Raw genomic sequence first — 14,755 nt, forward strand, 5'->3', positions numbered from 1 at the left:
TGGCGAAAATTACAAAACTTAACTCCTCTCTTCACTGGTGAAACATCTGCGCCAGAAATATATAATATAAAACTTTGTATCTCAACTAACAACAAGCTTCTTGATGTTGATGATGGGATTAAAAACTTTTTTTTTATTACTCAATCCACAGATAGAAACTCTGTCAACTCTTTTAGGCTTAAAAATAATTTGTAGAAAAGCATAACTTACATTTTATTACTCTGGGAACAAGACAATCAAAGCCTGGACTAACTCTGTGTACATATGGCTCTGGTTATGACGACGACACTGAGGAACTTACATGGTTTGCAAACCAGGTTGTCTGATCCCAGGAGGACTTCACAAGCTGTAACACACACACACACACACACACACACACACAGAAAGGGTTAGACAGCTCGTCCCTGTCTCTTCTTGTTCTCGCTGTTCAGCCTCACCTTCCCCAGTGATCTGATGAATCTGAAGAGACAGTCGTGACATTTTGGGCAAAATACTTTTATTGAGTTTTCCCCGGATGAACGTTAATTTCTCTGCGTGTCTAGTGCAGAGATAGTTCCAGAGTTTACACGGACAGCTGCTGATTTGCACAGAGTCCTTTACATACTGCAATCGAGAAACAAAATGGCGCCCTCCTGGTAGCAAGAAGAACATGTTGTGGACTTAATGATGACTTCATATTAAAATGCTTTTTAAATTAGGATTAATTGCACTATAATTGTGACCATTAATCATTTAATGATGTGTCTCTTTATTAAAATGTGGCTTATATATCAATAATAAATGACCAGAAACTGTTTTGTGAAGCTTCATATTATATGTAATAGGGATGTCTTGTGATTAGTCCCTGTATCTAGATCACGTGTGTCAAACTCAAGGCCCGCGGGCTGAATCTGGCCTGGCATTTTATGTGGCCTGTGAGAGCTTACGAAAAACCCTTATTATTTTGACTTTATGACTTATATTACTTTGTAGGGACTATTAGTTATTTTCTCAATTAACTGATTATTTGTTTGGTCTATAAAATCTCACAAAATGGTGAAAAATGCTTCCGAAAAACCCCAAATGATGTCCACATTTTCCACAATTCAAAGATATTGAGTTTACTGTAAAGAAACCAAAAAATATTCACATATAAGAAGAGGAAATCAGAGATTTTTTTTTCTTCTTTTCTTTAAATAATGACACAAAACAGATTAATCAATTATCAAAATCGCTATAAAGATTTAGTGGTTGACGACTAATCCATTTATTAAAAAGAAGTTCTACTACTTTATATATTTCTGCTTTCAAAGTTAGTTATTAAATCATAAATTATATCTAAAAACCAATAATTTTGAAGATACATTTACACACAACCCTTTGGAGGATGGCCTGAGATGAAATGGAATTTGACACATCTGATCAAGTTTGGGATGTGAAAAGTCCAAGCTGCGTGTTAAATCTGCCTTTGTGGATCTTATCAAATTAAACACGTACATTTGACCTTTGTGATGTGAGCCAAATAAGATCATGTGAGTATTTTTTCCTTCTTGACTTGAAGACTTGACTTGTGTCACCTTTTCAGGTTTTTTTGTTGAACATGCTCACTGGATTCCGGTTTTAGCACCCTGCAGAGAATCCCATTATTGAAGTGGAACCTCCTTTAACCAATACAGGAGAGGTCATTTGTTTGTTGTATTTGGCTGACGACAAGAAGAAATTTAAAATAAAAAAGTAAACCGTGTAAGCGATCACTTCATGAGAATATAACAAAAGACGGTGAATAAAGCACAAAGGTTAAGGACAATAAATAAGTGTTTTCTAGGTCTGATCGACCCTGTTTGGATGAGGAGACTCACAGTTTGTCCGCAGGAAAGATGGAGGGAAGAAGCTCTCGTTCATCAGAGTCGGGAACGGAACAACGCGAACCATGTAGTCGGTGTCAAAGGTCAAACCGCTGAAGGGCTGACTGCTCAGCTTCTGTACGTAATGAGTAAATAACAATAAATCAGCAACAGGTAATACAAAGTGTTTGATAACATCATCTTTGGGAAATAAACAATGAGCAACAACATCATAACACATTTCACAGAAAGAATATATCTGCTTCATGTATTCATCGAGGATGATGCACATTAATTAAGATTAAAATTTGGCCGAATTACTTATTTTCATCTGCAGTTCCAGAGCAGGGAGAAGCTAAAATTAAAAAAGAGCAAGACACCGACATGCAAAGACAGCAGGCCTTTATAAATAAAATACCGAAATAAATGTGTGCAGATTCTGCTTGGTAATTATCTGTCCTAATAAAACCCTTACAAACAAATGCTCATAGTTTATGTTTCATTGAAAGAATCAAACTTTTATCTTTTCATGTCCTGGCAGTCGAGTGTGTGTTTACTGGCTGTGTTTTAACCAGCAACAAATCCACATGTGAATATCAGGGCTTATCCGGGAAAGACACCCAGCCACATGTTTTATTTTCTGTCCCGAATTACGACCATTCTGGGGGAAACTTTTTAAAAAACTTCATCTGATGTCTTAAAGCTGGATCGACATCTGTGTCCCTTCACTGCCATCTTCGGGGTCCCTGTAGATAAACCAAACATCCACCCCACACAGGTTCTCTTCCCTCGTGGCAGGAGGGAAGATTTTATTGTCTTGGAAGTTTACAATAAGATGCTAAATAGAGAAATTCAAAGTGAGATGGAAACCCCTAATTTCATGTTTCAATATTTTAAAAAAAGCCTTAAAAATATTCTCTTTCATTAGTGTTAAGTCACAGTGAGTATTTTCTTTTCTTGTTTTTTTTTTCTCTTTTTTGTGTAACTGTATTTCTTTATTTTGTGCCTCTCTTTTCTATTGATTTAGTTTTCTTTTTCTTTGATTTTTTTATGTTTTGAGCCAGTTTTGAGGCTGCCTGTACTTAGTTTGATTCGGTTCTGTTCGGGTGGGGTGGGGGGCTGATGTTTTTTATGTTGTGGTGGTGGTTTTGTGGGAAAACTGTTTTCAAACGTAAAAAAAAACAACTGGAAAAAAACATAAAATGTAGTCACCATTTATTTCAGTCGTTTGGGAGATTCTGCAACACTGTTTTCCAGTGAAACTCCAGCAGTGTTTTGTGGACTAACAAAATAAACCCAACCCTCAATCGGCATGAGGGCGAGTGGATAATGTCTAAATTTTAACTTTTGTGTGAACTATCCCTTTAAGATAGACTTGGAAAAAATCTGAACTAATCTCTTTAAGTTGAGCTTTGTTTAGATTTGACATATATTTAAAAAAAAGTCAGACACACTAAAACTGCCCGGTGTTAACCAGTCAGTTTCCAAGCATCATGTTACAGCATCAAAATACATGAATATAAAACCCTGCTGTCATGATTTTTGGTCGTACCGTGTTCCTGTAGGAGAAGTTGAGCTGTCGAGGGTCTTTGAGGATCAGATGTTGACACTGTTTCCCTTCTGGATTCTTGTCCTCCAGATAAACCCTGAAGCCTTTAATGTGTTCGATCCCTGCAGAGACACAACAACAAGTTCAGCTTCACCACATCCACCCTTTTCTTTCCTCATTTCCTTTCCTTTTCTCCTCCCCTCTTATTACTTATTCTGTGGTCCGTCTATCTAGTTTGCTAAATCTCTTTTCTTCTTTCATCACCCTTTAATTCATCTCCTTGCTTCTCATCCTCTCCTTGTTTCCTTTCCTCTTCTGTCTTTTCCTCTTGTCTCCCCTTTTCCTGTTCTCTGCTTGTTCCCTTTCCTCCCCTCACTTCCCATTCTCTTGTCTCCTTTCTTAGGTTCCTCTCCTCTTTTCTTTATTCTTGTTTCAATCCATCTCTCTGTTCCCTTTCCTCAGATTGATTCCTTTCTTGTCCTCCTCCCCTTGTTTCCTTTCCTTCTTTTTTCTCCCTCTCCTCTTAAAATTTCCTCTCCTCATCTAGTCTCCTTGTTCACTTCCTTTTTTCTCTACTTGTCTCTTTCCTCCCCTTCCTTTTCTCTTATCATTTCCCCCTCTCCTTTTTCTTTCCTCCCTTCCCTCATTTCCTCTCCTCTCCTTGTTCCCTTTCCTCCTCTGCTCTCATCTTTGTTTCCTTTCCTCGACTCCTCTCATCTTCTCTCTTAATACCTTTTCTTTATTTTCTCTCCTTGTTCCCTTTCTTCCCTTTTTCTTCACCCCGTTTCCTTTCCTACCCTTGTTTCTTTCCTTCCTTTGGCACGTCCTCTCCATGTTCACTTCTTTTTCTCTACTTGTCTTCTTCCTCCTTTCTTCTTCTCTTATATTTCCCTTTTCTCCTTTTTTTCTTTCCATCTTCTTGTTTCCCCTTCTCTCCTCCTCCCCTCTTTTTTTCCTCTTATCTCCACCTGCCCTCTCCTTGTTCCTTTTCCTTCCACTTTTTCCCCTTTCTTCTCTTCTTCTCTTTGTTTCCTTTTACCCTTCCTATCCTCCTGTCTTCTCTTCCTTTTTCCTCCTCCCTTTTCTTCTCTCCTTCTCTCTCTTCATCCCCACTTCCTCCTCTCTCCTCCTCCCCTGCCTTCTCTCCCCCTTGTTTCTCTCCCTCCCTCCCTCCCTCCTTCCTGCTCCTCTCTGCTCTTTGGGAACATGTCTGTCTTGTAATTACACCTTTACATCCACTCGACATGTTTTTCCTATTAGCTCTGTGGGGAGTGGAGAAAGAGAGAGAGAGAGAGATCGAGCAGTAGTAGAACAGGTTTTTCTGTCTTCAGGCAGATTCCTGAACTCTCTCTCTCTCTCTCTCTCTCTCTCTCTCTCTCTCTCTCTCTCTCTCTGTCTGTCTCTCTCTCTCTCTCTCTCCTGCAGAGTCGAGGACAGACGAAGATGTTTTTGCATTTTATCGACAGCTGCAGCGTGACGGCAGCTTTGTGCTGCTCAGTTTTGGTTTCTTCATTCTCTTCGGTATCATCAGCTACACATCAACATGTTTCAAACTTTATTTAAAGTTATTTTTTATTAGCCATTCTGCTAGCATAACTCTATGGACGACAATATCAGTCTATTGGTCAGTCTATCATAGGTATAACAATTAATTGATGACTGATTAATCAGTCGTGAAGAACTTGCTAGATCAAATAAAATTCAATCAATCTGCTATCAAATAAAGGTCTGAGATTATTTCTATGAGTGCACTCATCTAATATTCACTCTTATGTGTCTTATTCACCTCATGTACATAGGCTGTGAGTCACACTGCAGCAGCCATGGGTTCAACTCCCGCTTATGACACTTTGCTGCATGTCGATCCTCCACTCTCTTCACCCCCCCTTTCCTGTAATGTCTTCAGCTGTCTTGTAAAATTAAAAGGCGTAAAAGCCCAAAAAAGCAGCAACTCTTTCCACTGAAGAGGCTGGAATATAAAAATGTCTGGCACTTTTGCTTGAGAAATTCCTTACCAATGAAAAATCGATGAAGAAAGAGGTGAAAATTAAACTTTCTGCTGAACACCTGCTGAACATCATCATGCATGTATTTTCATGGTGAGAATTTAGCTCCAAAACAGCAGAGAGAACAGCTGGAGAGTTTGATCGAGAACACTCAGAGAAATGATTTCGGTTTCACATGTTGATTTCACGCTCCGTAATGTGTTTTATGTAAGATCTAATCCTGCATTCAAGTGGTGTCAGAATAGTCATAAAAAGGAATAATTCACATGAGCGCCCCGTCAGAAAGCTGGCAAAATCTTTGACACTTGAGTCGCAGAGTCGGAACAAAATCAGACAAAATCAGTTTGTAATAAAAGCTTCAAACTGTCTCAGCACCATTAATCACCAGTTCAAATTCAACAACAACAACCACAACAACCCTACTCTACACTTTTAAGTCGTAATGTGGAAACAACACGAACGTTTCGAAGCTCATGAACACAACAAAGTTGGAAGAACTTCCCAACTTTGGTAACGGGATTGATCTGAGAAAGCACATGAACGCAGAATAAGCTCAGGGCTCAGATTACATGATCACAGAAAACAAAAACAATCAATCTAAATGTACATGATGTTATCAGGACGACATTTCCTGAATTTAGCTTTCGCCCACTGGGTAAAAGTTCATGTCTATACGGCGTTATCGTGTGATTCCCCAAGTACAAACACCAGGTGCTGCGGGACGGACTTCCTAATCCTGATTAATAACATTCAACTAATTCATAATGAAAACAACATGAAATGGTGATGTAATATCATGAGGATCACATGACTTTTGGCAGTTTGAGCGAACCAAATCCTCCACCTGCTACAGTCTGTAAAAATCAAATCAGAGAAGAAACTTTTACTGCTTACTGATAGCACTGTGTCACATCTATGTGACATAATAAGTTATATTCAGTGTTTTAGAGTGTCTAATTTGAGTAAAAGCATATATCTTTAAAAAGAAATCTTCTAACATGAGATTAAACTCTTTAATCTCCAGTTTTCGCTCTCCAAAGACAATCTACCGATTCATCTTGTCCTCTCTACAGGCTGCAGCAAGAAACATCGGACACATGTTGGGCAGCTGAAGAAACCACTTTAAAAAGAAAAACTTTTTTAGTTGTGTTTGTTTTTAAACTTTCAGCTCTGAAGTTGTCAGTACGCAGAGGCCGCCAGGAAGATTGTTTTTTTGTGGGACAGATCCTGGCTGCTGTTCACATGTGGCACCGTGACATGGAACATTTCTGGAAGATTTCTGTGTCTCTGTGAGAAAACAACAGGCTGTATTGTCACAGAGAGAGAGAGAGAGAGAGGTTCACCTTACACTGAGCGCACACACACACACACTCACATTCCTTCACGGTCAAATCGTGGTATTGTAGTGTGAGATGTGATCCTCTCTCTTATTCTCTGGCCCTGATCAAAGGGACACACACACAGACACACACAAAGACACACAGACACACAGAGACAGAGCTGGGTAATCTTACGGATTTGAGCACTTTGAAGGTTTTACTTTCCTGCTTCTCCTCCCTCACTTTCCTTCCTTTCTGTAACTCACTGTGGGAGAGCAGGTAAACAGACGATGGACAGACAGGTAAACAGACGGTGGACAGACAGGTAAACAGACTGGTACACAGACAGACAGGTGGACAAAAAAGTAAACAAACAAACATACAACAACAAATACGTAAAAAGGGAGATGGGAAAACAAACAGACAGATAAGAAGACAGACAGGTACCTAGTGGACTGGCAGACCAGTGGACGACCACGGCGGCCTGATCCTCACAGGCCAGATGGCTGAAGGAGACGTTGGTGACCTCGTGGATCACATGTTTCCCTAACGGGTAGTTTAAGGAGCAGTCTGCAGGGAGAGAGACACATGGACAGAGACAGAGAGACAGAGAGACAGGTCAACAACAGCACATACAACCACATTTAACCCACTCTGACAAATTATTACACATTATAAAACACAATGTAAAGTGAATGTACAAATATATATGCATTAAAATATACAGAAAGAAAAGTAATAGTATGCAGAAAGGTCCACTTCAGAATAATGTATATTATATTATTTAATATTATTACATGGCTCTATCATATACTTAATTCTGATTGGTCAATTACAGCATTTTAAGGACTGTAATTTCTGTATACCAGACTGTTGCTATGGACACTTCTGAACACTCTGCACTGTACCAAAAAAAAAAAAAAAAAAAGTTGAGACGACTTAAATTTTCAAGGAAATGCACTGCAACAGATTTTTACGTTTTGAGTCCAACTCAAACTCTGAAGTTATGAAATTAACTTTGAAAGGTTTTACTGACCTATAATCTTTAGTTGAGATAATTTATTAGTTACCCAGCTGTCCCAGCTAAGCCTGGGTAAAATAGATAGTTGATATCAATAATTATTGATCATATAGGTTGTGACTGAAAACATAATGTGTATTCCAAAGGACGGAAGAGGCGAAGGTGATAAAATAGGTTTGCTGTATTATCACTGAACAATATGGGCAAAACCTGATATTTTTAACAAATATGATGATATAGATATTACAACAATATTATAAGTATTACTATTGGTGCTTCCACAAAATATTAATGTGGGTATAATGACTAAGTAGGCAAAGACAAATAATAGAACAGCTTGAACAGGCGGATAAGTTCAGACAATGACTTTAATTTACTGTAGGTTACACTTATTCCGTATCACGAGATCCAAAACCCATCATGATTTTTTTTTTTGTACTAATCAGATATAATATCGATGTATTGCCCAGCCTTAGTCCCAGCTACATCAACACACACCTGTCATTCACACTTTCACTGTTGCTCCACCTCCTCCTGTTCCCTCTTGTTTTATCTTGTGGAGGATGAAGGTGGCGGGGCAGAGGAAGAGGAGGAGGGGGAGGAGGAGGAGGAGCAGCCAGCCATGAACCGAGAGGGATCAGAGGAGAAAAGCTGGACTTAGGATGCAGAAAGAAAAGGGGCGTGAGCTCAGACACGACTCACTGCCCCTCTTTCCTCCTGCCAGCCACCTATTGATGGAGAGGACTGAGGTGAGGAGGAGGAGGAGGAGGAGGAGGAGGAAGATGGGACAGAGGAGAGGAGCTTAGAAAGGACGGGGATGACTGAGGGGAGGTTAGGAGAGCATGTGACACGACACGAGTCACTGCTCCTCTTCCTCTTGCCTCCTCAAAGCGGGGTCATGTTCAGGGCTAAAGGAGAAGGTCACGGCTGGACGCTCCTCTTCCTCCTCTTCCTCCATCATAATACTTCTCTAAATATAAGAAGGATGAGAAGGTCGTAGCTTGTACCTCCTCTTCCTCATTCTCTCTTTTTTATACTGAGATTTTTTTTTTGTAAAGACAAAGGAGACGAGGAAGAGGAGGATAAAAGAGGGATATGAAGGCCAAAGTTCACTGCTGGAAGAAGAGGGAAACCTTCATCTTCAGTTCTCTACTCCCTGCTCCTCTTCCTCCCATTCTCATTTCAGTTTAAGAAGCTAGGACGATGTAGCCCTCATACACCCCTCTCCTGCTCCTGATGAAGAGGAAGCAGTCACAGCTGCCTGCTCCTCTTCTTCATGTACTTCTTTATCTCCTCTCCTAATAAAAAAAACATAAAATGCCTCCATACTGCTCGTCAGGTGTAATCCAAGTCCCAGCGTGCCAAGTTGACTAAATAATGTTATTTACACATCATGTTTTAAGCCTGAATCTTCACTGTAGATCTTTGGCTTGGAGCCACGTTCACATGCAAAAGCACACTATCTGAACTGGGTGTTGTGACGGTGTGAAAGCCGAATGTCAGCACTTCAGGAAACTTGGATTATGCCAGACAAGCCGTATGAAGGCATTTTAAGTATTTTTCCAGTTGCTTTTAACGTTTGAAAACTGCGTTTTGTGGACTTGTGGATTTTGTGACTGAATTTTCATTATTGGGTGAACTATCCCTTTAAAAAATATTGCGCATAATGCAATTTGAAAATTGCAGTACACCATATTGTGAAATCAATAAAATTTTGATTAATTGCTCAGCCTTAACTTTGAGTACTTTCTTTCAAAAAAAAAAAAAAGTCTCGCCTATTTCCTAAAAAAGCTCATAACTGTGGTTTCAGACAAAATTATAAAAACAGGAGGAAACCGTGCATTTGTTGGGGACGATGTTCAGATCTGGTTTAATCCACACTTGTTGGTCTATAGTGAGTATTTCCAGCAGTGAGACGGTGTATTTGAGATTGCGTTAAAACAACTACAGTGTGTGAACATGTCACCCAGTGCAGAAGATATATCAGGCTTTAAATACACGTATATTGATGATAATAAAAATATAGATTATCATCAGGCCGTTGTGTTAAGGTTTGCTGATTTCATCACCTGCCATGAGTGACCTAACGGAGGTCAAAGGTCAACCTGCTTTATATTTCTAATGACATCACTGCAAACAGAGACAGAGGAAGCCTCTGACTTGCCTTCATCCTCCGTCATCCTCTGAGAGCTGAGGATGAAGCTTTGGGAGGATGAAAAAGTGAAAAGGAAGCAGTGAGGTGTGTCACTGCCTCAGCGCACACACACACACACACACACACACACACACACACACACACAAAATAAGCTGGCTGTGATTGTCATGCTAACACACCTCAGTGCTTCACTTTGGCTCAAAGTTTGTGGGTTTCAACACTTTTCATCTCATCTGTTCTTAAGAACAGGATGCATCATCATTTCAATGTCACATGACCTTCTGACCCCCTGACCTCTGTATTATTGGCGTTACGGTTTATGTATTAAGATTAAATGAAAACAAATTCACTGGGAACGGTTCAATGATTCGATTCAGGACACGTCCGCCTTTCCCCGTCAGTCAACATAATGTTACGAACAAAAATCAACTCTGAATCATGGAAGACCATTTCTGCCAGTGTGATGGGAAAAAAGCGCGTCATTATGATGAGAGACTTTCTCAAAATAATGACTTAGTGTCCTCTGATATAGTGTCTTTTTTGGGATGAAAAATCCTTTAATTTCCTGAAATAGTTGATTTGCAGTATGATATAGGGACTGCACAGACACACACACACTCTCTCAGTGCAAACACACACACACACACACACACACACACACACACAAAGAGTGTTCTCGCTCATGGTCACAGACAAAGGCAGGAGGCAGGGATCGGCTACGGCTCAGGAACTTGACTTTTAGAGAGAAAAGAACAAAAGACGATGAAGAGGAGGAGGAAGAGGATGATGAGGGTGAGGATGATGGGGGTGAGGATGGCGGGGTGAGGGGGGCTTCAGATTTTCATGTTGGGGAACATGACGGAAAATAAAAAATTGTTTTAGTCTTTGATCAAATTGTGAGGTTGACTTTATCCTAAGACAGGGGTCTGCAACCTTTATGATCAAAAGAGCCATTCTGGCCACAAAAAGAAAAAAAAAATCTGTCTGGAGCTGCAACCATTATATTTTTTCTTAAACTTTTCTTTTTGTTTGATTTTGCATCCCAGGCTAGATTATGGAGATGGGTCAGTTCTATTACAGGTTTTACTGAGTTTGATGCCAACTGGAATAGTGCCACCACTGGGCAGCTTCTGGAAGTAAACGTGGTTCCAACACCGGGAATTCAGGAGAAACTAGAGTCATTATCTAAATTTACAGATTTACAGAGGAACTCACTGTCAGCTCTGAAGGTGACGGCCAACCTGCGACCTCCATCTGCACCAGACTGCACCTGAAAAAGAGAGAGAGGCAAGCACACAATAAGCATCCGACAGAAAACTGAATGTTCCCAAATAATGGTTAATGCTTTAAGGGCGACTCCATCTGTGTTACTTTCCAGGTTTTTCAAATGGCATCACCACCACTCAGCCTTTTACAAAAAGCAGTGATGTGTATATGTTTATATGATGCAGCAGCATTATGCATAAACCTTCATCACAATTTCAGTCAAAATAATCGCAATATGACTTTTTTACCACATCATGCAGCCATAATCAGCATACAGGATGTTATTATTGTAACTAGTTTTAGGTACTTTGTAACTTTACAACTACTACCACTACTTTCTAATTACTTTTTGCTATTTTCTTCTCAGTTTGGGCTTTTCTGGCTGCCACTCTGGTGCTCTTGTGCCGCACTGATTTGCATTTCCCATACCCCTTTTACCGCGCCGAGTCGTGCCTGAGATGGACCTACTCTGGAGTGGGGCCAAAGCGAGGCCGACCCGCCTCCAAGTGGGCTGCAGTGACGTCTTGCCAACCCATGACAACCCTCTTGCGTGTGCAAGAGAGCAGAGAAAGAGACGTTTCTTAAACTTCTAACTGAATCTCTATACTTTGAACTGTAGTTTCTCTCCTGTGTCACTGTTTGTACTTTCAGGTATCAGTTACTGCTGATGAAACCCTGAATGAAAACATTTCCTGTTTGCGCTGCTTCATAATAATACAGTTTAAATAAACAAAACAACACAGGTCTTGTATTGCGATGACTTGAAGGAAACAGTGAGTTTATCCCAAAGACGAACACAAATGGTTTATCCACCTCTTTAAACTCAGTCGACTCGAGCCTCCTCGAGCTCATCTTAAAGTTAAAAGACACACCTTCAAGCGAGTAGCCCTGTTGTAATGGAAATGCAAAGGCCAAGTCAAACCGAGTCAAGCCAGGCCAGCTCTGTGTATGGAAAAGGGCTATTAGTGGCTGTAGCTCATTGCATGGTTCCCCTGCCCCTCCCCGACACGGCCAGATATTAAACTTGCTTGATATATTTCAGGGGTCTCTCTTGGGTCATGTCTTTAAACGGTTCATACATAGTGACCAATTGAGCCTCTATCTGGGGGCTTCTCAGCGACCTCCAAAAACGGAGGGCGAGCGGAAAACCAGGCTCACAATCCTGTAGTGTGAACTCGGCAAAACTCAAAGGACATCGATATCCTTCCACGCTCCACCCAGCAGCTCTTTATAATACAAAGAACAGCAGATAGAGTAACACACGATGAGTAGTGAGATAAGCTGAGGTGTGAACATCAACTCCCCTGTGAGCTACCCAGAATCCCTTTCTCTGTGTCCCGGCACAAAGACATGAATTCTCATGAGGTACTTTCAGCTCTGACTGTTGTAGCAGTTTTACAGCTTTGACCTTGTTTTCATGTTGCCCTGCTGGGCAACACACACACACACACACACACACACACTGCACTTTCAGGCTTGTTACAGAGGTGTCAGACTGGTCACACACAACAACCACACACACACACCTGAAACCAATCAGACAGACCCCCTACTGTGTGTGTGTGTGTGTTACAGAAAGTGTGCCATGCTTATTAGCAGTCACTGTACCCCAACAACCCATCTACACTCACACACGTTTGTAATTATATAGTTGTGAAGACCCTCATTGCCAGAACACATTCCCAAGACCTTAAAACAAACTAACACAGACCCTAAAACCAGGTCTTAGCCATCAAAAGCCCTTTGAAGACGTGAAGAGAGGACAAAATGTCTCCATTTTCCAAAAATGTCCTCAACATGCTCTTTAGAAAGACAGAAATACACACACACAGAGTTCGATCCAATCGTTTCTTTGTAATTATACGTTTTGCCTTCAGTTTGCCTCCGCTGCTGACCTCTGACCTGGAGCGGTTTACATGCTGCTGTGCACAGATGTCCTGCTGGCAGCATGAAATGGGAGGCTAATTAAAAATCAAGGGAAGGTTCCCAACTGACAGCACAAAAAACACAGCAGACTTCCTGATTGGCTGCACAGAGACACTATCCTGCCCCCTACCCACCCCCCCCACAGCATGTAGGTTGGTAAATAAAAGGCCTTTTAAAAACCAGAGCACCTGGAAGAAGCCCACACCAGACACGGAGAGAACATACAAATCCCACACAGAGAGGTCCAAGCTGCCTGGTTCTGGATTTAAACTCCTACGTCACAACATGTGTCTGGTCTCACTGAGTCTTTCTTCAACGAAAGCTGCCCCAGCTGACTTATCACAGTTCTCGTGGTCTCTAGGTGGTATCGCCATATCCGCCGTGACCACCTCAAAAGTGAAACCACAGGATATCTTCACTTCCTAATACACAAGTACCCCTTTTCCATGCACATGTGCTGGCTTTGCTTGACCCGTCACATCAGCCGAGCATGGCAGGGGTTTGCATTTCCATTACAACAGAGCTACTCGCTAGAAGGTGTCTTTTAACTGAAGATGAGCAGAGTCGAGCAGCTGTAAAACAGCAAATAAACTCTAAAACTTCCTAAAAATTCTTCACAATAAAAGTCCCCTGTTATTGTGTTGTTCAAAAGCTTTTATTATGAGGCAGAAATGCGTTTTCATCAGCAGTAACTTGGGATGATTTCTATACGGCTCATAGCAAACATGACAGTTAAATACAGCAGATACCTGAACGTAAAAACTAAACTTCAAACCACAGAGATTATCTTTGAAAGAACTGAACACACCTCTTGCTTGTTTGAAGGGGAGGAAGGGGGGTCGTCACAGGTTGGCCGCATTTGGCGAGACGTCACCGCAGCCCGCTTGGAGGCGGAGGTGTTCAGGTTCCACATAAAAGCCCCCAAACAGGCCTCGACCTCCAACTCAACTAACAGAATTTCTGCTCATTTCACACCGATTCAACCAGCAGCAGATCTGCAGCTCTGACGTCTCTCACGACACTTTACGGTCGTCTTTTCAACCACGCACATCTGACTGACAGGACGAGTGCTGCAGACTGAATCCTGAATCTGATGAGTCAGCAGAAAGTCAGCACAATAGGGTTCTTAAGCCTCTTTCACGCACAGCTCCCTGTCATGTAACTTTAATGAGCCCTGTTTGGCTCCACATCCACCTTGAATCCATGCTGAATCCACCTTCCCAGTAGGATCAGGATAATCCTGATTTTTAGCATCAAAACTATCCTGATTTCCACCCTGGAGTTTTGAAATAGTCCTCCAAAAATCTGATCGGGATTCTGGGTGGGATCCTAGTTTTAGGATCAGGATCACATATCCTGGTTTCGAAATACCCAAAGCTGAGATTTAATCCTTTCTGGATAATTCTGATCTAGATTCGAAATTTGGAAACACTGGGCCCAAGTGATCATAATGTTGAGAATTGGGTTTTTAAATGTCTGATTATCGACTCTTCTGCATCGATTCATGATCTTTCAAAAGAGAATCACGATGCAACTAAAAATAGATCGATTCTCCCACCCACAGGTATTATCCACAACCAAAAAAAGAGGGAATACTGTGAAGATGAACTGAGCCATACGCTTACACACTTTGATAATTCAGAATTTATGCACCTTCTCTACCCCGTACTCCTGCGCTGACCCTGCCCAT

General features: G+C 41.1%; 1 protein-coding gene across 1 annotated transcript in view; it reads right to left on the bottom strand.

The window, feature by feature from the left end:
* il17rd (interleukin 17 receptor D) overlaps positions 1 to 14,755 on the bottom strand; it is a 37,111-nt gene that overhangs the window by 7,804 nt on the left and 14,552 nt on the right. Inside the window, exons 2-6 of the mRNA XM_084740157.1 lie at positions 11,089 to 11,143; positions 7,145 to 7,267; positions 3,376 to 3,494; positions 1,839 to 1,959; positions 302 to 346 (exon numbers count right to left, since the gene is read on the bottom strand). Coding sequence (XP_084596283.1) covers positions 302 to 346; positions 1,839 to 1,959; positions 3,376 to 3,494; positions 7,145 to 7,267; positions 11,089 to 11,143 — 463 coding nt within the window. The remainder of the gene's footprint in view (positions 1 to 301; positions 347 to 1,838; positions 1,960 to 3,375; positions 3,495 to 7,144; positions 7,268 to 11,088; positions 11,144 to 14,755) is intronic.

The sequence above is a fragment of the Lutjanus erythropterus genome, chromosome 2, assembly GCF_056507025.1.
Source record: "Lutjanus erythropterus isolate fLutEry1 chromosome 2, fLutEry1.hap2, whole genome shotgun sequence".
Classification (NCBI taxonomy): Eukaryota; Metazoa; Chordata; class Actinopteri; order Lutjaniformes; family Lutjanidae; genus Lutjanus; species Lutjanus erythropterus.